Here is a 25967-nt window from a genome sequence, read left to right on the forward strand (position 1 = left end):
GGAAACAGAAGAACAGAAGCGTTTTCATTTTTTGTAGCGGGTAATCAGCAGCGAGTAAGAAGACGGCGGTGGAAGAAAGGGCGTCGGGGGGAGACGGCGGCAGGAGAGAAGACACCAGGAGGCTGCACTCTGTGGAGCGCGTGGTTACTTAAAGGCCAACTTCTCTGAAGGTGAAGTTGTCCTGTAACATTGTCTTAAAAAATATGAAAATTCTATTTTAATATTTTCTGTATCATGTTACTGTACTGAACCCTACCAAGACACAACATTATTTACAGAGATACTGAATATTTGGGGGAAAACAATCTCAGGTAAAATTCTGAGATGATGTTTAAACCAACGTATAAAGGCTGAACTGACAAAATCTCGTCCTAGGCTACATGATCTCTTACATCTTTTTAATACACTTGCTTGGCCGCTGAGAAAAGATATTGCTGAGCAGTGTTCACATAAAGAAGCAGAACAAATATAATACAGTATTTGTCTATACATTTTTTTTGCTAGATTGATGAAAAATGACATCCCTTTACATTCTTTAAAGGTGAGGGTGCCCTTCATCACCTGTTTTTCACATCTCTTCTCTGCTGTTTAAAGTAGTTAAAGCCAAACCACACATAGGAAATACAGACCAATGCATGAGATTAATAAAATCTGTATCCGCAGGACCCAAAGATTTTGCAGAAACCCCAGGACAGTCCAGTCAAAATCGAGAAAAGTTGAAGGAATCTGACTTTTTAGGAAGCAAGCAAATAATATATATAATTCTAATATCATAATTGCCTGTACTCTCTAGCAGACTGGGGACAGATGTATGCACCTACATTAATTTTTTAGATCCTAGTGGGTTTCCTAGACTTCTCAGTGCCTTTACACAGCGCTTTGCTGGTCACCTTTTTAAGCTTACATCCTCAGAAATTTGCTGCAGTTTGTATTTCCTTGAATTATATGAGCTGAATTTTTGGAAGATACTGATTTCTAGATTACCCAAAATGGAAAGTACTTTTTTTTTAACTGGCCAGACCAATTTTAATCCCTGATTGAACTGTATATGCTGGCTTGTATGGGACAATGTTGAAAACACAAGGGTACTCCATAAGTATAATGGCATTCCATAGTGTGTTTGTCAGTATGTACTTCCTAACTGTTAAATATAGCACTGAATGAATGTACTGGAGACATTTTGCAGTACAAAGTACTACATTTAATGCCATTATTCCAATATGCTGCATAATGTACTATGTATTAGACATGTGCATTCGTTTTCGTTCGAATGCATTTTCGTCCGAATTTCAGGTATTTTCGTTTTGACAAGCGATAACAAAAGCGCAGAATCCGAAAAACGAAAGATCCAACATAAATAATTGCTTTATTTTCTTTGTTACAACAGTTCGATATAGAATAGGAGATTCGACGTGACTCTGACAATAACAATCTGTGTCTATTGAACCTGTGGTCGAATGAGCCTAACCTTACCTCTATTAGTCCAAGATTATATAGAGAAAAGATTCGACAGAGAAAAGATTCCACAGAGAGAAAAGATTCCACAAAGAGAAAAGATTCCACAAAGAGAAAAGATTCCACAAAGAGAAAAGATTCCACAAAGAGAAAAGATTCCACAAAGAGAAAAGATTCCACAAAGAGAAAAGATTCCACAAAGAGAAAAAGATGACACCTGACACTGTGAGACTTAGACCATTCATTCAACATGAACGACGGAGATTCGACAAAGCAAAGAAAAACACACACGTTAATATTCGACGGAGCATCGAAACATTACGACACTGCAATCTTACATTTCCAGAGTCAAATGCTCCACCTATAGGCTATATAGAGTTTAGCAGCTCCGTCGAAACTTCTTTATACATTCGACAGACACCATAAGCCTTCAAAGACAGATACGACCGTAATTCATGTGGATTTTTGGACGAATGCAATTTAACGAAAAACGAAATAAATAAAAACAAATTTCGGGACTAACTAAATAAATTTTTCGGACTAAAACGAAATTCCAAAACAAAATATTTCACTCTGCACATGTCTACTATGTATACAGTGCTCTATGGGGGTGTACCTCTTGGGAAGCCCTTCAAGTCTCTGCACTTTAAACTGTTTAATGACATGTTTGTCTAAATATAAAGTAAAATTTTGTGACAGGGAATGTTTTCCTATTTATGACAGCAAGATCACTGGGAGATTTTATTATACTAACCATGGTTGTTAGCGTTGTGTGCACTAAAATTTGTAAACGTTTTTGAGAGGCAAGCTTGTGTTTTTGCATATTAATATATTTTATGGAAGCACTATTTTTAGCCAGTCCCCTAAGTGGCTTTGTGTGATTGGATAGGTGAAATTGTAAGCAATTATCAGCTATGTATTTACTGGTTTGCCTGAAGCTCCAATTTAAGCAGGAGTGAAGTAATAGTTGGTTGCATGTAAGGCTTATAAGGGTAATTTGCCTAATTAAACAGTTCCTTTAGTGCTCTATCCAGCAGGGCCCTCTGATTCCTCTTGTATTGAATTGTATGGCAATTGTATTGTCTGCCCTCATTTTGTAAAGCCTTGTGAATACTGTTGGCACTATATAATTCCTGTATAAGAATATAATAATAGACTCCAAGAAAATAATTGTATTGAGAATACACAAATCCTATTTTCTTTCTAATCCACTAAAGGGACATCTTTTAGATTTGTGACATCCAAAAGTAATACACCAACAACAAACACTGACAGGCTCAAGGATAAAAACAGAGGACTGGGTACTGCCAGTCACCTTTAGCACCTTTAGTCTAAAGCTGGCATCAGAAGTCCATTTTGTAGAACATAAAAAAACATGTTAGCAGAAAACAGGATTTTTTCAGTCAAACTTACCTGTAAAATCCTTTTCCTGGAGTATATCATGGGACACAGAGCAAACATAATAATGACTATATGGGTTATATGCCACCTACTGGTGGATGGATACTGGCAGATAGCCAAACAGGAAGTCGACCCCTATACAACCCCTCCTACACAGGAAGAACCTCAGTTTTGTAGCAAAGCAATGAATATCCCAAAAAAGATGGGGGGACATCTGTGTCCTGTGATGTACTTGAAGAAAAGGATTTTTACAGGCAAGTATGATGGAAAAATCCTAATTTCTTTATCATACATCACAGGACATAGAGCAACCATAATAATTACTATATGGCATGTCCTAAGGCAATGTACTTGAGGAGGGGGAGACACAATCACAGAAACTACCACCTGCCGCCCAAAACATACTGTGGCCAAGCAGTATGCTCTGTGGCTTTGATATCCATCTGGAAAAATTCAGTGAATGTATGAACAAAAGGCCATGTAATGGCCTTAAATCCTGAGCCACTGACACCTGATGGCCCAAGATGCCCCCACACACCTGGTAGCGAGTGATTTTACCCCAAAAAATGTCTAGGCAAAAAATGATGTAAGACCAAAAACAGCCCCTTCCATGAAAGAGCCACCAACTCTGACATTCAACTTAGTGAACTGATAGCAACCAAAGAAGCCACCTTTCAAGATGACTAACAGAATCTCTTGATTGGTTCAAAAAGTGGCCTCTGCAAGGACAGTCAAGATCAAATTCAAGTCCCACGGACACAAGAATAACCTGACAGACGAGCCTGTCTATGTTACACGCTGTATCAAGTATAGGAGTGAGAAACAGCCCCTGGAAAAAAAATATATAGGGAGAAACCCTGACCCTTAACTATACTCAAAGCCAGTCTCCTTTTCCCTACCAGTTGGAGAAAGAGAAAATCTCCCACTCATATTTCTGTGGGTACCACTTCCTGGCTTCACCTCAGGCATAAAAAAAGAAAAGAAAAATATTTCCAAATCCTGTAATTGAAGTTCCCTGAAGCTGGCTTCCAGGGGCTCAACAGCGCGGAGCTACAGGACTCAAGACCATTAGGTTCCGCTGGACTGGGAGTGACCCAGGAGTGACCCCCGTAAGACTCGTTATGACAGTGTACCAAGCCCTCCTGGGCTAAATTCGGCTAACATTATTATCAGTGTTACTCCCTTCCAGATTCTTTGCAAAAGATGTGGCAGAAGTCGAAACAGAGGGAAAGCGTCAAATAAGGGAGAACTGGTCTCTAAGGTGTTGCCAGTGCATATATCCCTATTGCCAGTGGGACCCTCGTCCTGAACACAACCTGTCCTAACTTGTTGTAGAACTTGGAATCTAGTAGATTCACCTGCAGAGTTCCCCCTGCCACTATCCTATACCTGGAATATGCACTGACAATAGAGACAGCACTTGTGCTGTCCCAGACAGAATGTGGTTCACCTTCCTGAGCCGCATGACTCCTGGTGCCACCCTGGTGGTCAATATATATGCCCCTGCAGAGGCTACAACTGGTTTGTACCATAATCCAGAGCAAGGCGTACTGGCCAAAAGCTCCCAGTTATTTATTGGGCAGTATACTCTCCTGTGAAGTCCAGTGAACTGTAACCACCCTCAAAACAAATTGAGAAACTGGCATTAGTGGTTATTATCTTCCAATACCTCAAAGGAAAAATTCAACCTTTCTAGATTCCAAACCATCAATCACCAATCTTTAGCTGTGCAACACTCTGGGAACAGAGCCATTCGGCAATCCAATGTCTGAATAAAGTGACTGTATTAGACAAATACACAGTTTCACAAGGATGCAGGCCCAGACAATATTGGTCTACCGCAATACAACCCCATAGGTATGTACATATGCAGGTACCCAGGTATGGAAACATGGAGTTATACAAGTAAGCAAATAAGCACATATGTATGTATCCCAAGGCAAATAAGCACATATGTATGTATCTCAAGGCAACTAAGCACATATGTATACAGTTTAAAGTAAGCATATACATATGCAGTATAAATGAAAACATGCCAGCATGCGTTTAATCACTTCAGGCCTGGAAGGATTTGCCCCCTTTCTTGACCGGGCCACTTTTTGCGATACGTTACTGTGTCGCCATAACTGACAATTGCGCGATCGTGTAACGTTGTACCCAAAACAAAATGTATGTCCTTTTTTCCCTAATAAATAGAGTTTTCTTTTGGTGGTATTTCATCACCTCTGCCTTTTTTATTTTTTGCGCTATAAACAAAAAAAGAGCAACAATATTGAAAAAAACAAAAACAAACACATTTTGCATTTTTTGCTATAATAAATATTCAAAAAACTAATTAAAAAAAAATCAGTTTAGGTCGATTATATATATATCTGTGATTTTTATCAGGACTGTGGTGGACGGATCGGACACTTTTGACACTATTTTGGGACTACTAACATTTACACAGCGAACAGAGCTAAAAATGGCCACCGATTACTGTATAAATGTCACTGTCAGGTTAACACTAGGGGGCGATCAAGGGGTTAACGGTGTTCACTAGGTGTGTTCTAACTGTAGGGGGATGGGACTGTCTGAGGGAGGAGATCAATCGGTGTTCCTACTTAGTAGGAACACATGATCTGTCTCCTGTCCCGTTTACACACACACATTCTTGTTCTGTCACGAGAGATCGCAAGTTCCAGACGGACATTGCGTCCACCGGGCACGCGCATCGGCTACGGGGGTGTGCGTGCGCCTGCTATGAGGTCTTAAGGAAGCAATGTATAGCTGTGGCGATTTGCGCAGCCATGCCAAACTGTTGCAGTTTAAATGCGGCGGTTGGACGGCTAGCAGTTAAGAAATATGCATTTATGGAGGCATGCGTTTATGGAAGCATGTAGGTATGTGTTTAAGCAAATATGCGTGTAGCAAAACACGAAAGCGCGTGTCCATGCAAACATGCACTTATGCAATACATGCCCATGGAGACATGCAATTACGGATCAAAGCAAGCATGCATTTATGAAACATGTTTATGCAACATATTACGCAACACTTATCTATACAAACGTGTATATCTATGCAACATGCATCCACACATATGCCCACATGTCTATACAAACATATGCTTATAAAAACATGCGTTTACTCAACATGCGTCCATGGAAACGCGCTGTTGTGGCCAGCCTGCATTCTGGCCGCCACGTTTGTCAGGCACAGGGGCCACAGGGCAGGACCTTCTGCGAACATGTGCCTATGAAGGCTTGTGTTCTATGCAAGTAAGCAAGCATGTATCCTATGCTGCACATGCTCAACTGCACCTGGGTCAATACTAGTTATAGTTAGGATTAGCCAAGTACATAGGCATCCAATGCAGCCTCTATGCTGCTTCAACAGCCTAAGGACTCTTCCACACCTGTGCGACCCACCCTGCGACTTGGGACTGCAAGGTCGCCTGACAAGTCGCACCCCATGATTTCCAATGAGTACCCTTCACATCCGTGTGTCTTCAAGCGACCTCAAAGCCGCTCCTGTACCACTTCGATCCAATCTTGGCACGACTTCAGGTCCATAGACCTCAAGATTACACAGGCTCTGCCTCACATTACTGCAAAAATTGCATTAGCAGGTGGGCCAAATAAATGCGACTTTCAAATCGCACAAGTGTGAAAAGGGAGCCTAAAAGTTCACCGATGCCCATGGTCTTCCAAACGTGCTTATGCCACATGTAAGCATGCAGCATCTATGCAAAACATGTGTTTATTCAAGCATGCATTTAGGCAACAAGCTTGCAAGCATGTATACTATGCTGCACTTGGCCGATACTAGTTTTTACTAGTTTAGCACATATTCATGCCACACAGCCTTTTCCTGCTTCAGCCTAAAAGTAAGCTCCTGCAGACCAAATGCACGTTAATCTGAAGTTTGCACCTGTTCAACTGCACCATTTGGAGACCCAACACTTTAAAGTGTACTGCTAGGGGTGTATTGAATTACAGTCCCCCTGGAGTAAGTATGCAATATATAATCAAGACTTGTCAGGCCACACATTTCTCCCATAGTAGGTACTCACACTTCACTAGTATCCATCAGCTGGTGTTCTGTCTCAAGAGGCCCTGCTGAAGATGTCAACCACATGGCTTTCTTAACATGGCTGCCCTTCCACTTCCTGCCTATATAAAAATAGGCCATACTGAGTGAGCCTGCACCCTCTTGTGGCTGGAGGAGAAACAGCAGCCCACATGACTAAGAAGTACACAGCGTGATTAAAGAACACATTGCCCCCAGTGGCCACTGTGAGAACAGACAGTCATATCTCTCTTTTTAAAAAACAAAAAAACATAATAGGGGTCCAATCTTCACCCATCACAGCGAGCTTTGTCATAAAAGATCTTCAGAGACTGGGCCCCCCTTAATGTGGGGTCCACTCCCTTGGACCTGTATAGCAATCTGCAGGAAAGCACCTTGGTCAGAACAAATACTGCACAGGGTTCCATTACACAGGGTCAAATGCCATAAGGCTGTATTTCAGGCAAACCTTGAGGAATTTGATCGCTTTCCAATGAGGCTCGGGTACCATCCATTTTGACTGACAGCTTTTTCGAATGGATCAGATTGAAGTCCACGATTCTAAATAGAACCGTCCAGGCCTCCAAGTATGCTCCGAGAGCACATGTATCACATCAGTGACCGTTCCACCTGGTGAAAAAAACTGAGGTCCTTCCTGTGTATGAGGGGTTATATAGGGGTGGACTTCCTGTATGACTATCTGCCAGTGTCCATCCACCAGTAGGTGGCGTATAACCCATATAGTCATTATTATGGTTGTTCTGTGTCCCGTGATGTACAATAAAGAAAACCATCTGGCAGCCTTGCAAATTGGATAAATGTTTGCTGGATGCCAAAAAGCCCAAAAATTACCACAGATTCAGAGTGCACCTTGACAGCACTCTGGTTGTGGAAGCCCGATCTTTGAGGCCATAAGGTTGAATGATTGTCTAAGCCACCAGGAGACAGTGGAACGTGACGTTGGCTCACCCATACAGGGTAAATCCAGGATTACAAAAATGGTTCAGTGTTTCTAAAGGAAGCAGCTGTTCAAACAAAAAAAAAAAAAAGAACAGAAAAAAAAAAAAACAGCTCACACCACATGCAGACAATGAATGCAAATTTCCTTGTGGTGAACTGGAGTTGGACAGAGGGATGGGAAAACAATGTCCTGGTTGAGGTGAATGGCAGAAACTACCTTGGGCAAGAAGTCCCGAACCTCAATACAAACTCAGAAATGTTTTTTGCAGGATAAAGCAGCCAGTTCAGAAATTTGCCTTGAAAATTTAGACTACTAGAAATAACCACTGTGGGTAATCGTAGAGATAAAAATTACTAGAAGGCGTTCGAATAACAGTTTTGAAGACATAGGACCAGATTCAGATTCCAGAGTCACAGGGGAAATGAACAAGAGAACTATATGGCAAACTTCCTGAAACAGGATAGAAGAGCAGAAACTTGGCCTTTAAAAGTACTGAAAGTCAAACAGGTCTAGACCTTGTTGCAGGAAGGAAAGATTTCATCCAATAAAGAAAATCAAAGTGAAGTATTGTTCCATATCCAATGACACAGTTCTTTAAAAAAAAAAGAGCCTTCCGCAGAGCTGAAGAGAAGATGTCTATCCTCCAAGGATACTAGCCAAGAACTGAGGCATGCTGATAGCAGGCTGGTTATCCTAGTGTAGCGCTGATATTTTCAATACAGATGCTATAAATAAAAATGTTGTTTGTCTGAAGCTGTAGTTGTTAATTCTGGTGCCGTTTCAGCTTGGCTGGTTGTGTGGTCTTCCCCTTGGCCTAGGCACCCTATTATTCGGCCAAGTTTGGAAATTGCAACAAGATGGGTGTATTGAGTGCCTCTTTTCCTGGAAACAGTCAGTGGGTATGGTCTGCCTGCCGTGCATTCTGGGAGAGGGTACTTACGGGACAGACCCCGTGACAAGGGGAGTTCTGACCTGATGGCCCTCCTGGGCTCAGGTGTGTTGCTGCCACTAAATAGTCTCAGAGCCGGCTGGCCTACCGATCCAGAGATGGTCCTGTGCGGTCTTGCCTGCAGGAAGAAGCTGAGCAACTGGGGGATCCAGGGGAGGACTTTTCAGGAAAGGACCGTGCAACAAGGGCGGTGCCTCTAGAAAAGTTGGAGGATGTATCCCAGGTCACCTACCATGCAGTACCGTAGGTTCGGAAGAAGGGGACTGGTACTATGTGATCAAGCCTTGACATTGCAAAAAGTCACTAATTACCCAATCCTGTGGCAGAGGATTGTGTAACAGTTATACCAAATCTTAAAGTCTGTGGCAGAGACTATGACTGAGCATCGCATCGGCTGCTAGGTCAGTGAGGGAGGCGGTGGTTGCTGAATCCAGTTGTGGAGCTGTTGCCCTCTGGATCAAAGAAAGTATTCAAGTATTCCTGATCTGCAATTCAAAAGTACTCAAGTTCCCCTAAACCCTTCATCCCTTTATTGCATGTGTCTTTCTTAAAATGGAAGTAAACCCTTCCAAACAACTTGGACCTATAGGTAAGCCTAGATTAAGGCTTACCTGTAGGTCCAAGCAATATCTCCTAAACCTATATGGTTTAGGAGATATTTGCCCGAAAATGGGCACCGCTGTCTACGGCGCATGCGCCGTAGACAGCGGCGCGCAGGCGCACTAAATGCGGCAAATCCAAGAATGGATTTGCCAAATTTGTCGACTCCCGTGCGCATGCGCGGGAGTGACGTCATCGCGGCTTCGCCGTATGACAGCAACGGAGCTGCGAGGCGCGACTCCCGTGCGCATGCGCGGGAGTGACGTCATCGCGGTTGCGCCGCTGTCATTGGTCGGAGCTGCGAGACGCCACCAGCAAGATGGACGCGGCGGACTACAGGGATCAGCGGCGACTTCGCTGGCTCCTGTGTCAGGTAAGTGACACATAATGAGCTACTATGCGATGCATAGTAGTCCATTATGCTTTACCTTTGCAGGGAAAAAAAGAGGAAGTAAACCCATCAGGGTTTACTTCCTCTTTAAATAAAGCATTGGAAAAAGAGACTATGTGTCGGAGTTAAAATCTGTGGAAAGAAGTATTTAATGGGATCCCTATGATGGATATGGTGGAACAGTGAAGGAACGGTAAGCCCATCAGCTCCTTCGGAGGTTGTGCTACACTAGGATGGCCTACAATTTTGTGTCCAATCCTCTTGTAGGTGGCAGTATAATCTCAAGAAAAACAAAATGTTTGCTTCTATTCTTTAAAATTGCTTCTGGGATATGGTCTACCATCCAACATAGTCTTCCATAATCACTGGGGGAGATTTACCGCAGAGGAAACGTTTTCAAAATGAATTTGGGTACTTCTATAAAAAAGACAATGTTAAGGATGTATATATGCCACAAAAAGTAAATAAATAAGACGTGTGTCTACCCCTGTATATAACACTTGGTCTGGATTCCTCATTTCTGAAACTAATTTTAGTGTTCTCTTCAGCACATTTCATTCATTAGTCCCTATGGGGTTAATTTACTAAAGCTGGAGAGTGCAAAATCAGGCTCACTTCTGTATAGAAACAAATCAGCTTCCAGGTTTTTTTGCCAAAGTTTAATCGAACAAGCTGAGTTTAGCAGCGGATTGGTTCCTATGCAGAAGTGAGCCCGATTTTGCACCCCCAGCTTAAGTAAATAAACCCCTATGTGACAATGTGCAGAAAAGAAAAAAAGTTTTAATATTGTGCACATGCCTCAGCTATTGTGCAATGTTCATAACCTGCTGTAGGAGAAAGGATCCAAATCACCTTGGAAGATGCCACAGTGGGCCGATTCGATAAGGCATTCATATTCTAATATACAGCAACCAAAGCAATGCACTCTGCTACAGCCAGAACATTACAAGGTGGATGCTGATAGAATGCTATACATTATTACATTTCTAAATGAGAGCTCTTGCTTTTTTTCTATAAAACTAAAGTTAAATGCCATATCTAAGTGCTTAAAACACCGAATATCATAATAAAACATGGAATATCTTTGCATCCATATTATTATACTGTGCACATCAGGAGAACACCAATGCAGATCACTTTGCCGGGTTATAATACAGCTTTTTGGCAAGCTTGTATTTGCACATTGATTTCTAAAGCAAATGTAAAATAGTTGAGATAACTAATTTCCTTCCTGCAGGGCAAGCAAGTCATTACACTGAAATGCAATTCTAGCTACAAAAATCAGCTGTGCACACTTTCCAAAGAGTTCAACTAATCAAGGTAGTTTTCAGCAACTGTAATTTGCTTGGGACTTGAAATGATGCAGACTAAAACCCACAAGGTAAAAGCGGCAAAAAAATTCCTAAAACAACAAAATGGTTAACACTATTGAAAAGAACACCAGGGGATTTAATTTGTTTCCAAAATGCAATTGCCCAGCTGGACTTTGAAATGTGGAGTTCAGTATTTAGGAAAGTTGGGCTCAAAAGCAAAATAAAGCTACACTACGGATGGGAAAAACTTGCTAGCTCAACTATACAGTAGCTTATGTTTTGGTATCCTTCCTCCTTCTGCAATGCTTTCTGTTCTCTGAGCAGAAGAAAAAAACCTGAAAGAAAGAACATGATCTGTGACCTTTACGGTGAATTTACTAAAGGCAAATAGGTTGTGCACTTTCCAAGTACAGTTGCACTCTGCAAGTGCACTTGTTCAAGAGCTTAGTAAATGAGCAGAAGCTCTGCTGACTTCCATCATCCAATCACGAGCAAGCAACGATGCATTTTTTTTTACCGGTACATTTTATTTCCCTTGCATGTGATTGGATCTCCTTTATAAAGTCAAGGTATATCTCGTTTACTAAACATTAGAGCAGGGTTCTCCAAACTTTTCACTTCTAGGGCCACATTGTATATTTTACACATATTCACGGACCAAAAAAAATATTTATAAATAAATCCTCAGCACTAGAATAGAATATAATTTGACAGGCTGCTGACAATGGGATTGGATGTTGCTCCTGTATTTTCCCCCCCAACACCTAAATGCTAGCGCATTCTTGCATTAGGGCTAAACTTCCAGTGTGCTTGGGATCTTACAGCTCTGTCCCCATCAGAATCATACCCATCCATCAATGTCCCCATCTCCCACTACATTTGTGTCCCCCTCACTCATCAGGACTTTCTCAGTAGAAGTATCCCCACAAATTGATGTCCCAATTAGAGACACACACACACTTGTGTCCCCATCACCTATCAGAAACCCCCTGCACATTTGTGTCCCCACGAGAGCCCAATCCCCACTTGCATATCTTCCCCCCCCCCCACACACATATATATTTGTGTCCCCATCATAGACCTCCCCCTCCACATATTTGTGTCCCCATCAGAGCCAATTATTCCGCCCTACCCCTGCACATTTGTAACATGCAACCATCTCACAGCTCCCCCTTTCATGTGTGCTTTACTGCTGTACAGTGTGCCTCAGACAGCGATTACACTGGCTGTGCAGAACTGCTGTACCTCCTGGCTCCCACCCTGCAGTTATTACACAAGCACACGGTATGTGAGGAGCTGGCAACAGGTCTGCACTGAGGCACTATATTAGTTCCTAGGACGCTGGCGGTCCTGGCAATCAATTAATAAGGCAAGATGCCAGGAAGGGTTGCGGGACCTGCACTGCATGCTGTCAGGGATGAAAATGCAGTACTAGCTACGCTATTCAACAGAGACCCTTCAGTGGAGTCTGAGGACTCTAGCTGTGGGCCGAAAAATATCCTAGCAGGCTGGGCGTGGCCCACGGGCTGAACTTTGGAGACCCCCGCTCTAGAATAGCTGCATTTGTAAAGTGGACAGCCTACAGTGGTGTGAAAAAGTGTTTGCCCCCTTCCTCATTTCCTGTTCCTTTGCATGTTTGTCACACTTAAGTGCTTCGGAACATCAAACCAATTTAAACAATAGTCAAGGACAACACAAGTAAACACAAAATGCAATTTGTAAATGAAGGTGTTTATTATTAAAGGTGAAAAAAAATCCAAACCATCATGGCCCTGTGTGAAAAAGTGATTGCCCCCTTGTTAAAACATACTATAACTGTGGTTGTCCACACCTGAGTTCAATTTCTCTAGCCACACCCAGGCCTGATTATTGCCACACCTGTTCACAATCAAGGCATCACTTAAATAGGAGCTGCTTGACACAGTAAGGTCCACCAGAAGATCCTTAAAAGCTACACATCATGCCGAGACCCAAAGAAATTCAGGAACAATTGAGAAAGAAAGTAATTGAGATCTATCAGTCTGGAAAAGGTTATAAAGCCATTTCCAAAGCTTTGGGAATCCAGCGAACTACAGTGAGAGCCATTATCCACAAATGGCGAAGACATGGAACAGTGGTGAACCTTCCCAGGAGTGGCCGGCCGCCCAAAATTACCTCAAGAGCACAGCGACGACTCATCCAAGAGGTCACAAAAGACCCCACAACAACGTCCAAGGAACTGCAGGCCTCACTTGCCTCAGTTAAGGCCAGCGTTCATGCCTCCACCATCAGGAAAAGACTGGGCAAAAATGGCCTGCATGGCAGAGTTCCAAGGAGAAAACCACTGCTGAGCAAAAAGAACATCAAAGCTCTTCTCAATTTCTCCACAACACATCTTGATGATCCCCAAGACTTTTGGGACAACATTCTGTGGACCGATGAGACAAAAGTGGAACTCTTTGGAAGGTGTGTGTCCAAGTATATCTGGCATAGAAGGAACACTGCATTTCATAAAAAGAACATTATACCAACAGTAAAATATGGTGGTGGTAGTGTGATGGTCTGGGGCTGTTTTGCTGCTTCAGGACCTGGAAGACTTGCCATGATAAAAGGAACTATGAATTCTGCTGTCTACCAAGAGATCCTGAAGGAGAATGTCCGACCATCTGTTCGTGTACTCAAGCTGAAACGAACTTGGGTTCTGCAGCAGGACAATGATCCTAAACACACCAGCAAGTCCACCACCGAATGGCTGAAGAAAAACAAAATGAAGATTTTGGAGTGGCCTAGCCAAAGTCCTGACCTGAATCCTATTGAGATGTTGTGGCATGACCTTAAAAAGGCCGTTCATGCTCGAAAACCCTCTAATGTAACTGAATTAGGACAATTCTGCAAAGATGAGTGGGCCAAAATTCTTCCAGGATTCTGTAAAAGCCTCATTGCACGTTATCGCAAACGCTTGGTTGCAGTTGTTGCTGCTAAGGGTGGCCCAACCAGTTATTAGGTTTAGGGGGCAATCACTTTTTCACACAGGGTCATGATGGTTTGGATTTTTTTTCACCTTTAATAATAAACACCTTCATTTACAAATTGCATTTTGTGTTTACTTGTGTTGTCCTTGACTATTGTTTAAATTGGTTTGATGTTCCGAAACACTTAAGTGTGACAAACATGCAAAGGAACAGGAAATGAGGAAGGGGGCAAACACTTTTTTACACCACTGTATTTGCCTTTAGGAAATCAACCCCCCCAGGGTCCTTTGTATAACAACACTTGATAGAACATATGGTATGCCTGCATGCAGCATTTTCAGTACTTACAAAGTGCAATAACTAAATAGGTGGTAAGTCCCAAGTAAAAGAAAACACTGGATAAATCATTTTACATTTGGCAAATAATAATAAAAAAAATGTAAAAAATCTTCTCTGAGATTATTGGGTCCCCCTACTCTGCCTTACCTGACACTTGCCCTATTACACCATGGGATAGACCAGTACTCCTTCCAGATCAAAACATCTATTTACTACTGGCAGCTAAACTCAATATCGCTAGGAAGTGAAAGTCGCCGACTCCACCGGAATTTACACAAAGCCTACTTATCCTAAATTCCCAAAGTGAAATGGAAAAAACATTTGCATCTATGTCTCTAACATACAATAAATGTTCCCACCTCTGGACTATATGGCGGATGTACCCTAAATGTACTATTAAAGAATGTAAAGAACAATTGATCACTGAATGCTGTGATCCCATGCATTTGCATTTAGCCTTGATGCATTCTGGAAGAACATTTCCCCCTTCCCTCTACCCACCCTGGCACTTCTCCCCTCCTTCCCTCCTCTTCCTCTCACTCTCCTTGGTCCGCTTCCTTCTTTCCATCCTACATTTATGGAGATGAATCTGTACTATCGTACTGTATTTAATGGTTGATCATTTGTTTAGTTGCACTTGAGATGTTAGACTACAGTATGCTTTTTGTAATTGTTAACTTTTCTCATCTCTCACATTCCATGCATATGTATGCTTATTTGTCCTTTGTAGCTTCTTTTACACTTTCAATAAAGACATATTAGAAAGGATAAAGGAAAAAGATAAAGAAATAAAAGGTGATTACAGGAATGGATGATCTCAAGTCTAGAGGCAGCTAGATCTTTATGGAAAACATGATCACAATGGTAAGAAAACCTTGCCCGATCAATATATTTTTTCCCATGATAAGAGGATGCTCTAACTGCCTGAAGCACATCAACTACACACTCCCCTCTTTCCTCAACAAGGTTATTTCTGATCATGGCCAAAGATGGGCCAAAATAAGCTGCCATCATGTGCCTGTATTGTATGATCTGTTAGGCATATAGGGACTTTCAAGTGTAGTCTGATGAGAAATTGCTGAGGCATAAGCAATATGGGATGCAGGTGCTATGCTTGACTATTATCTTGAGCTAGAGAAACACGAAACACAAAATAACACTTCCTTTCATCAACAGCTGCAGTGATTGGAGAATCCACTAACTAAATATTAAGAATCACATAGAAATTAAATGCAAACATGCATAGTAAAAATGATTAAAGAACATATGAGAAAAGAGCTCTGTGCACAAACTTAGGATTTATTTTCAACATTTTTTGATATATTCAGGTAGCATTTCCCTTTATTTTAGTTTGATACACGTGTTCACATTTCTAACAACTCAGAGATTCCATCCTTCAACCTTGTGATCAGGCCATTCATGGGGAAATGCACTAGGGAGGGTGGTGGTTCCTGGGTGAGGACAGCTGTACTGTTGACGGTTGGATAAAAGTGCCTGGATGAGCATATACTGGAGTGCGGGTTTTCAGCCACCCAAAGAGATTGAAGGTTTTTCAAACAGCACAATGGCTTGCATAATTGATGAGCCTTTAACTTGAGTCTGTAATAAACACAATTTTTTTTTTTTTATTCAACCTACCTTTATCTTTGATCCATGGTGTATGGGTGGGGATTTATCTTCATTTGGAGGAATGTGTAATTCCCATTTCCCAAAATCCAACTTTCTATATGGATGTGAAAAGGGGTTCCAGCCATCTAGAATGTAAACAATCAATTAATCATCTGTGGTAGACTTATCAACATCAATCACATGGGTAATATCTGTTCTGATTTGGGAAAAATCCTCTAAGATATCAACCACGCATTAAAATAAAAGAGTACTTTTGCCCCAAAATTCATAAACACAGACTTGTTTGCAAGCCAGTGTGTTCATACTGGCTTATGATGACATCAGTGAGTCATAGTAATGGCGGTCATTCACACTTTATTTTCATTATCCAAACGACGTGAGATTCAACCAAAATGATCCAATTGGCAAACAAATGAAAAGCCACAACATCCCTTTCCGATCAATTTAGACTAGATTTGGTCAAACTGGATTGATTTGCCAGGGCAGAAAATTATCAATCATTTTGCATTGCAAGTGCCGAGATTCATGAATGCAATTGTATTTTGACTGATCAGATTATAAGACTGCATGATGGAAACAGAGCTGTGACTGATAAACAAGATCATATCTTCCAAATATCTATTAAAATCCACTTGCTCATGTGTGGGGTATTGATCAAATGGGTTGTCAACTATAGACTGATTATTTCTATTGGAAGAGAATGACTGGAAAATAAATTGATGATATATCAAAGCGCATATAACCACCATAAAACAATCACCTACTGAGACTATGTTCTATGTAGATTAACAAACAAAGCATCAGGTAAAAGGCACAGCCACTGATGACCTCTCCTTTTGAAGAAGTTACTTGCCCTGTTGTCATACTGGCTTCAGAGCTTTCTTTGCCATCGGTATAGTACAAATATGCAGTTGTTGCTTGTTCCTGAGATTTTGAGTTTATGGCAAGCCAAAACTTTTTGCTGTTGTTTGTGAGTGAAACACGTTTGAACCCATCCGATTTTTTATTGCGTTCCAGGGCTTCCACTCCAGGATTCTTGAATGTTATAGGATGCCAAAATGCAGCTGAAATCTGGTCCCGCTTCCCAGGAGTGCACATGGTGCAGTGTGTTGCCCTAGCCAATAAGGTGATCGGGATTTGTCCAACACCGTTCAAATGTTAAAGCAGACCTTAAACTCAAACAAAAGGTCCACTTATTAAAAAGTGGACCCCATGTTCAAACACCAAACTGCTCTCAGTAAAAGAGGCTTCTGTACCCACATGGTTGAATTTGGCTTATACCGAGTTGCGTTATCCTACATATTAGTGCCTTCTTGTGAGATTTGGGCTACTCCTCTTTCCCAGAATACCTCCAGAAAAACCAAAACCTCACCTGCCCTGTGTGGATAGAGCCAGTGAGGCAAGTATTTTTTTTTCTAACTTTTCTTCACAAGTGTTTGCTTTTTTAAATGTGGCAATACGCTATGGGAGAGTGGGTCATTTGGATGCAAAGCCTGATTTTAACTTGGCAAAGAATTAGCAAACCTGGACTGATATCCTCCCAGAGGTCCCATGATTGACACAGAATGAACATCAAGATCATGTTACAGATGAATTTGCAAATTACAATCTAAATGTTCATCAAGCTTTCTACCACACCCTCATTTCAGATCTATGGTGACTGCACTTGTAGTGCAAAGTGGATTTGTCTTTTGTAAATAAACTCCCAAATATGAATTTGATTTAGGATTGTTCTTCTGCCTGCTCACTTTGCATTTTGTAAATTGATCAAAATAAACAATTGAAAGCACTCTTACTTTGCAACATTTCTTTACAGCTGCCTAAAAGTTTTGCACAGTACCACATTTATAATATATATATTATATAAAATATCTCTCTCATATATACATATATATATATATATATATATACACATAAAATATATTGCTCTCTCTATATACATACATATACAGTATATATATATATATATATATATATATATATATATATATATATATATATATATATATATATATATATATAATTATTATTTTTTATTACACATACATATACAAACACGCTTTTTTTGTTTTACTACTTCACATATAGTAATATTCCATATAACCATATTTGACATTCACACACTTGCATAAAACATATCACCCGCACACTAGTTGATGAAATGGAGATGAAAAGTGCCACTCTGAACCACGGAGAACATACCCATTACTGCGCTTTTAATGCTATACTTGACAAATTTAAAATCAAATATGAACATAACAAACTTACACATAAACAAAAAACAGCTATGCTCCATGAAAAGTCTTGTGTGCATGCCATTCTTCTCTCCATACACAATTTCAGGCACTCTATGCACATGAAAACACTGTCAATATTTTTGCTGGAGGCAAGCAACAGACGTACAAGTACCAAAGTTCACTCTGCGATTTAAATTCCTCTATTCCAGACAAAGAGGAAGCTACCCATGGTGAATAGGGGAATGGTAGAGGGAACAATAATCTATATGCAATAGGTAGAAAATGTACAAGCAGCATCAATTTTACTGCTGCAGCAGCAGGTTTCAGAGTAAATGTGATAGGTTCCCGGCAGGAAGCAGCTCTGCTGCCCTAGAACTCCGAGATAAAGGGCTGACAGATCAATTTTGTTTTTCATTGAAATGAGGAAAATAAGTTCCAAAAAAGTATTTTCCATACCAATGCACTTTGCACACAAAATACAGACATATTAATCCAGTTGTGAAACACTAGGCAATTAAACTGGCAATTGCATTATAAAAAGTTATTACAGCAGCTAGGAATAAGAAAGTATACTAAAATTCCATCTACTGCAAAGTAAGCTGTGCATTGAGAGAAACATGAAGCCTGTCATTGCAGAGTTTCTGCAGAAAATGCTTGCTGCCTGGCTGGCTCGCCCATTAACATTTTCTAATAAGTATCATGCAGAAAAGTCAGAGAGGTCAAAGTTCCTGATCTCCATAGGTGTTTATCATCGGTGACCCAGAAAGTACTGGCAGCCAAGGAACTAGTATTTTCAGAAAAGGAAGGTCAATAGTGGCAGCTGCCACACAGCATGCTTCCTTTAAAGTGACAGAAAAAAACACAGCAAGAGGGCGCCAGGTGAGTATATGTTTATTAGGAATCACTATTATTAGGAATCACTTACAGTAGATCAAGGTGTCCTTTGAAGCACATGCAGGGGTAGTGCAGAAAAACCCTGGTGGTGAGCAGCTATCATGATTGATTGGAAGACTGCTTGGGAGTAAGCTTAGACATGCAGCACAAAAGCCTGACCCTGGTCACGCCACTGACACTGCCGAAGGAACCGTCACAGGCAAGGGAGGGGCAGGATGCAACGCGTTTCCGAGGCAACCCCTCCTTCATCAGGCTAACACTTTATTGGCAAACACTTACATAAAGGTGTCCTTTAGAGCACATGCAGGGGTGGTGCAGAAAAACCCTGGAGGCAAGCAGCTGTCACGATGGATTGGAAGACTGTTCGGGAGTAAGCTTAGACCTGCCACACAAAAGGCCAACACTGGCGATGTCTGGAAGAAACCGTCACACAGGAAAGAGAGGGGGCGGGTTGTGATGCGTTTCCAAGGCCACAACTCCATCAGGCTACACTGCCCCCTCTGTATAGGGGAATAATTTAAGCTGACAGATGGCCAATCAGTGGAGACTGGGTGGAGAAAACCGACCAACTTGCAAAAAACAACAAGCCGTACTTACTGGGTAATCAGGCTATGGCAGAGTTAGCGGTGTGTGTGTGTGTGTGTGTGTGTGCATATGGTGTCTTCTAATGAGAGAAGCTGTAGTGTCTGCATCCCTTTAGGAGTGATTATCCCTAAGGCTGGCCATACATTATACTATTTTCTTGTACAATTTTCCTTTAGATTTACTAAAACCATATAATAGGATGTGAAACCTAAATACTTTCAATTTGTATTCAATCAAGCAGACCCCTGCACTACACAGTTGAAGGTAAAGCTAAAGGAAATTGAACAAGAAAATTGTACATTTGGCAAGTTTGTTTAAAACTTGTATTTCTATCGAAGAGGATTTCTAAAACCTGACTTATCTTGATATAGATGTCTGGGAAAATCAGTGAACGAATAGCACAAGCAGGAAATTACGTTTTTGGAGGTGTTCTGTACACAAATTATGTACAAAACGCTTCCATGTTGCCACATTGCACAGAAAATGACATTGCTGCACGGAAAGGCAAGTTTTACTAACATCAAACTACAAAGTCTAAAAACTACATTTTTCTATGAAAGAGGAGTTGCCATTTAATACTGCAGTAAAACTTTTATAGTAACACAATACGGTTTCTACATATGTGTTTACAGAACCTGTTTGTGGAATTGCCATAGGCAATAATACTGGATAGTTGACTCAAAGAGGAAAGCAGAGGGAAGCGTGCAAAAACACTGCAGTCTCAATGGCATAGCAAGTGTTACAGAGGCCAGCCAATAGTGTGAAGAAGACGTGTCATTTCCTTATATTGTGTTACATTATAACCTAATTATGTGTTCATCTCTCCCAGAAATCAAATATGAAAAGACAAAATATAAAAGTGAATAAAATATATTATCTTTTTTCTGACAAGCATCATGCACAATCCCTATTCACTCTCTATCACATAACATCAAAAATTAAAAAGCTGTACTTCAACACAACCCCATTAATATAATGCTTTTTGGTGTTTACTGATGTATCTCATCCTCATATCAGGGAAAATTTTGAGACTAGAAAACTGAATAATCACAAAACTGTTACATTGGAATTAATTTCAAATAATTACAGCAAACTAAAGTTTCTATGACTTCACAGAGCATATTTTTTCCAGTCTACAAAACATGGTTCTAAGTCAGAATATGAATACTTTTTGCCATAATTTTCTAGACAGTATTGTCCAAAAGATTAATTTAAAACCATAAAGAAACTGCATCCTTCCTTTGAAAATAATTCAGAATGTTAGTTTGTTGAACCATAATATATACAAGAGTGAAAATCAGAACACCAAAATATCTATATTAATTAAGGTTCATTTACTTAATTATTTTCATAAATATTCCAAGCTGCAAAGAGAACAAAACCTTGACACCTCCCCCCTGGATATTGCAAAGAATAGGTAGGTTGTAGAAATGTTTCCCTATTAAAGAGCAATTCCACACAAGAAGAAAAAGTATCGTATTTATCGGCGTATAACACGCACTTTTTCCCCCTTAAAATCGGAGGAAAGTCGTGGGTGCGTGTTATACGCTGACCGCCACTGTCTGCGGGTCAAAAATACCGAGCACCGCCGAAAAATACCGAGCGCGGCCGAAAAATACCGAGCCGATTGCTCGGCTCCGCTCGTAGTCCCGCCTCCCTGCTGTTTCTCTAGCGAGCGCTGCCGAAAAAGACCGAGCCGACTGTACTGTGTACTCAGCTCGGCTTGCAGTCCCGCCCATACTGGGCGGGACTGCGAGCGGAGCCCAGCCGAATACACAGTACAGACGGCTCGGTCTTTTTCGGCAGCGCTCGCTAGAGAAACAGCAGGGAGGCGGGACTACGAGCAGAGCCGAGCAATTGGCTCGGTATTTTTCGGCGGTGCTCTCTCGGTCTGTCTCGGCGGAGGGAAATTTAAACATGGCCAAGCTGCAAATGACCCTGCAAAGCTGCAAATGACACTGCAAAGCTGCAAACAGCGGTGGGCAAGCTGCAAATGACACTGATCATTCTGCAATGATGGACAAGGCTGCAGATGCACACTGATAAGGCTGCATTGACTGGCATTTAATGCAAGTTTTTTTTTTTCCTTAAACTTCCCTCCTAAAACTTTTTTCCTTAAAATGCCCTCCTAAACTTGAGGTGCGTGTTATACGCCGGTGCGTGTTATACCCCGATAAATACGGTAATTAGTGAATTTCTAATGCTATCTAGAAAAAAAAATTGAAGCTATGTCAATGCTGAAAAGTCCACACAGTTTGTTGATTTTAGTCTTCTGAAATAGATTACAGTAGGTTGTACAATATGCTCCTCGCATGTCAAAGGTGTGTATCTACAGGATTTCCTGAAGCCTGTTCTGTGCAACTTTCGCTCTTTGATGTATCATTACTCAGATTCAAAACACCCAAATGTAAATCTAAAGGCCATACACACAATCAGACTTTTTGACAACAAGCATGCAAATTAGCTGTTTTGGAGCAACATCCGACCGTGTGTACACTCCATCGGACAAACTTTTTCGGTTTTCATTCTTTTGTTGGCTGTGCAAATGGACAAACTTTCTGGCAACAAAAGTCCGATAGAGCAAAGTCTAATCGTGTACAGAAAACCATAAGACTTTTGTACAAGAATTTGACCAAAGGTGGCGGTAAAGAGCAGAAAAACCATGTGATTTGGTGAAAGTTGGCTGAAAAAGTCCTGCCGTGTGTATGCAATACAAGTTCTCGGCCGACGCCCTTTGTACAAAAAAGTTTGTACAAAGTCCGATCGTGTGTATGAGGCTTAAGTGGCAGTTATAAGGAATTTCTTAATACGCATACCCTGATAAGCAAAATTGGTTTGGGACTGGTATAGGACCTGAAACGGTTTTGATGCTCGATACTGTGACCTCTGTGATGTACGTTAGGTTGTTATACTTCCCATTGGGCCATCAGCTACCAGGGAAACTTGGATGAAAGCCATTCATACAATAAGGAATGGATCAAAACAATCAGATATGGTACAGTAGCTCTTTAATTCAATATCCAACACATTTTCAGGCTTATACAGATCTCACTTAAATAACTGTACAGTGCAGTTAGTGGTTGACTGCAAAATGAGGTGGCTGGTGTTAAAGTAGAACTTTAGGGAAAACGTTATTTTTCATATTTGATAGAGCAAGAGATGGCTATAACCCGTCAGATTTTTTTTTTCACCATCTCTGACCCATTGCAGAGATTTCCCTTCACTTCCTGTCCCATAACCAAACAGGAAGTGGGAGGAAACCCCTGAAAATTAAGGGAATTTCTTGGGGAGCGTACGGTTACCAGAATTAGTGTCCCTATTGGAAGATTTCCCCTATTTTACTTTTTTGGGAACAACCCAAATATAGGGATTTCCATTTACTTTCACGTTCATTGATAATGGTGAACAGGACAAACAGAGAGGGCAAATCTCCTTAACGAGGGAAGACGGTGGTATGAGAGGCACGGGTAGAGTAGTATGATGCTATGGGAGCCTTTTTATGTTTTCTGAGTACCACCGGCACTAGCTACAGTTCCAGGCAGCCTTTTAATGGTATTGGGGAGACAATCATTTCCTATGTTTGGTGAGATCACTGATTAGTGATCATGACGTTCTGGTAAGCAGATTCATTTTTCACCCAGGTGTGGAGCTGGAAGCACTTATATGAAGGATTTCCTCACTGAAAACTATCACTCTTATTCGGATGAGCGTTCATTGTTCAATGTATAGACTTTAATCCAAATTAAACTTTGCTTTAGTTTTCTAATTTCACCTTACTTTAAAAAAAAAAAAAAAAGTGACTCTGCTTTAGTTTTCTTTTTCACTTTTTTTTTTTTTTTTCCAATTAAATTTTGTACTAGTTTTTCCATCACTTGTTTTATGTATCACTAAGTTTATCAGCGCTTCATTTACTTTTTATACCATACCTATTTGAACGTTTTTGTATTAGACTTTGAGTGCTAGCAGCTGTATATTGTTTCACATTTATTCATTTTCACATAGTTTCTAGAGCTATGTTGGCCTTAGGGCCTCCTTTTTTCTATATTTCTCCTGAGGTTACCTATTGGTTTTTCGTTGTAGCCTGAGCAATTCTTCTGCCAGCTGTGGCTGCAATCTTTCTTGGTCTACCTGACCTTGGCTTGGTATCAAAAGAGCCCCAAATTTCCCACTTCTTAAGGGAATAAACAGTACTGACTGGCAAATTCAAGGCTTTGGTTATCGTTTTATAACCTTTTCCATCTTTATAAAGTTCCATTACTTTGTTACGCAGGTCTTTTGACTGTTCTTTTCTCCCTCCTCATGGCTCAGTGTCTACCCTGCTTAGGGCATCCAAGTGAGAGCTAACATACTCATTGACAAATTGTGATTTTAAAAGCAACAAAATGTGAGAAATTAACCTTTAATTGCCATTTTAATCTGTGTGCACCACCTTCTGTGTCTGTGCCAAGGCCAAACATTCCAGGGTATGTAAACTTTTTATCAGGGCCATTTGAGTGATTTCTGTTATCATTACGATTTAAAAAGGATCCAGAAAACTATGTGATAATAAATGGCTTCATCTGAATATAGTCTCAACAGTGAAGCATAGTGGTGGAAGCATCATGCTGTGGGAGTGTTTTTCAGCTGCAGGGACAGGACGACTGGTTGCAATTGAGGGTATAGGGATATCCTGGATGAAAACCTTCTCCAGAGTGCTCAGGACCTCAGACTGGGCCGAAGGTTTACCTTCCAACAAAACAATGACCCTAAGCACACAGATAAAATAACGAAGGAGTGGTTTCACAACAATCTCTGTGACTGTTCTTGAATGGCCCAGCCAGAACCCTGACTTAAAACCAATTGTGCATCTCTGGAGAGACCTAAAAATGGCTGTCCACCAACGTTTACCATCCAACCTGACAGAACTGGAGAGGATCTGCAAGGAGGAATGGCAGAGGATCCCCAAATCCAGGTGTAAAAAACTTGTTGCATCTTTCCCAAATAGAATCATGGCTGTATTACATCAAAAGGGGGCTTCTACTAAATACTGAGAAAAGGGTCTGAATACTTAGGACCATGTGATATTTAAGTTTTTCTTTTTTTAATAAATCTGCTAAAATGTCAACAATACTGTGTTTTTCTGTCAATATGGGGTGCTGTGTGTACATTAATGAGGAAAAAATTAACTTAAATGATTTTAGCAAATGGCTGCAATATAACAAAGAGTGAAAAATTTAAGGGGGTCTGAATACTTTCCGACCCCACTGTATATATATATATATATATATATATATATATATATATATATATATATATATATATATATATATATATATATATAAAAATAAAAGCAGGCACCCTGCCCTTCACGGTACACCAACTGTAAGTGGGATACAGTGGGGAAAAAAATTCTCCCAATCAACAGTAAAGTGGAACTTCAGGTTGGCCCCTTTTGCAGGTATAGCTATGTAAAACATTAAAAGTGTGTGCCTATACTGTTTAACCACTTGCAGACCGGACCATTTTGCTGGTCAAAGACCAGACCACTTTTTGCGATTCGGCACTGCGTCGCTTTAACTGACAATTGCGTGGTCGTGCGACGTGGCTCCCAAACAAAATTGACGTCCTTTTTTTCCCACAAATAGAGCTTTCTTTTGGTGGTATTTGATCACCCCTGCGGTTTTTATTTTTTGCGCTATAACCAAAAATAGAGCGTCAATTTTGAAAAAAACGCATTATTTTTTACTTTTTGTTATAATAAATATCCCCCAAAAATATATAAAAAAACATTTTTTTCCCTCAGTTTAGGCCGATACGTATTCTAGTACATATTTTTGGTAAAAAAAAAATCGCAATAAGCGATTATTGATTGGTTTGCGCAAAAGTTATAACGTTTACAAAATAGGGATAGTTTTATAGCATTTTTATTAATAATTTTTTATTATTTTTTTTTTTTTTTACTAGTAATGGCGGCGATCAGCGATTTTTATTGTGACTGCGACATTGTGGGGGACCCATCGGACATTTTTGACACATTTTTGGGACCATTGTCATTTATACAGTAATCACTGCTATATAAATGCAGTGATTCCTGTGTAAATGACACTGGCAGTGAAAGGGTTAACCAGTGGGTGGCAGTGTAGGGGTTAAGTGTTCCTAGGGGTGTGTTACTAACTGTAGGGGGGTTGGGCTTTCATTTAGTGAACACTGATCTCTGCTCCAATCACATGGAG

At 40.7% G+C, this 25967-nt stretch overlaps 1 protein-coding gene across 5 annotated transcripts in view; it reads right to left on the reverse strand.

Moving 5' to 3' along the window:
• Positions 1 to 25967, reverse strand: part of GBE1 (1,4-alpha-glucan branching enzyme 1) — a 267974-nt gene that overhangs the window by 191149 nt on the left and 50858 nt on the right. For all 5 annotated transcript variants that reach the window (XM_077480105.1, XM_077480107.1, XM_077480106.1 and 2 more), the window contains one exon: positions 16045 to 16164. In XM_077480105.1, coding sequence (XP_077336231.1) covers positions 16045 to 16164 — 120 coding nt within the window. The remainder of the gene's footprint in view (positions 1 to 16044; positions 16165 to 25967) is intronic.

The sequence above is a fragment of the Lithobates pipiens genome, unplaced genomic scaffold, assembly GCF_037356315.1.
Source record: "Lithobates pipiens isolate NorthernLeopardFrog02 unplaced genomic scaffold, aLitPip1_a1.2 Scaffold_16, whole genome shotgun sequence".
Taxonomy (NCBI): Eukaryota; Metazoa; Chordata; class Amphibia; order Anura; family Ranidae; genus Lithobates; species Lithobates pipiens.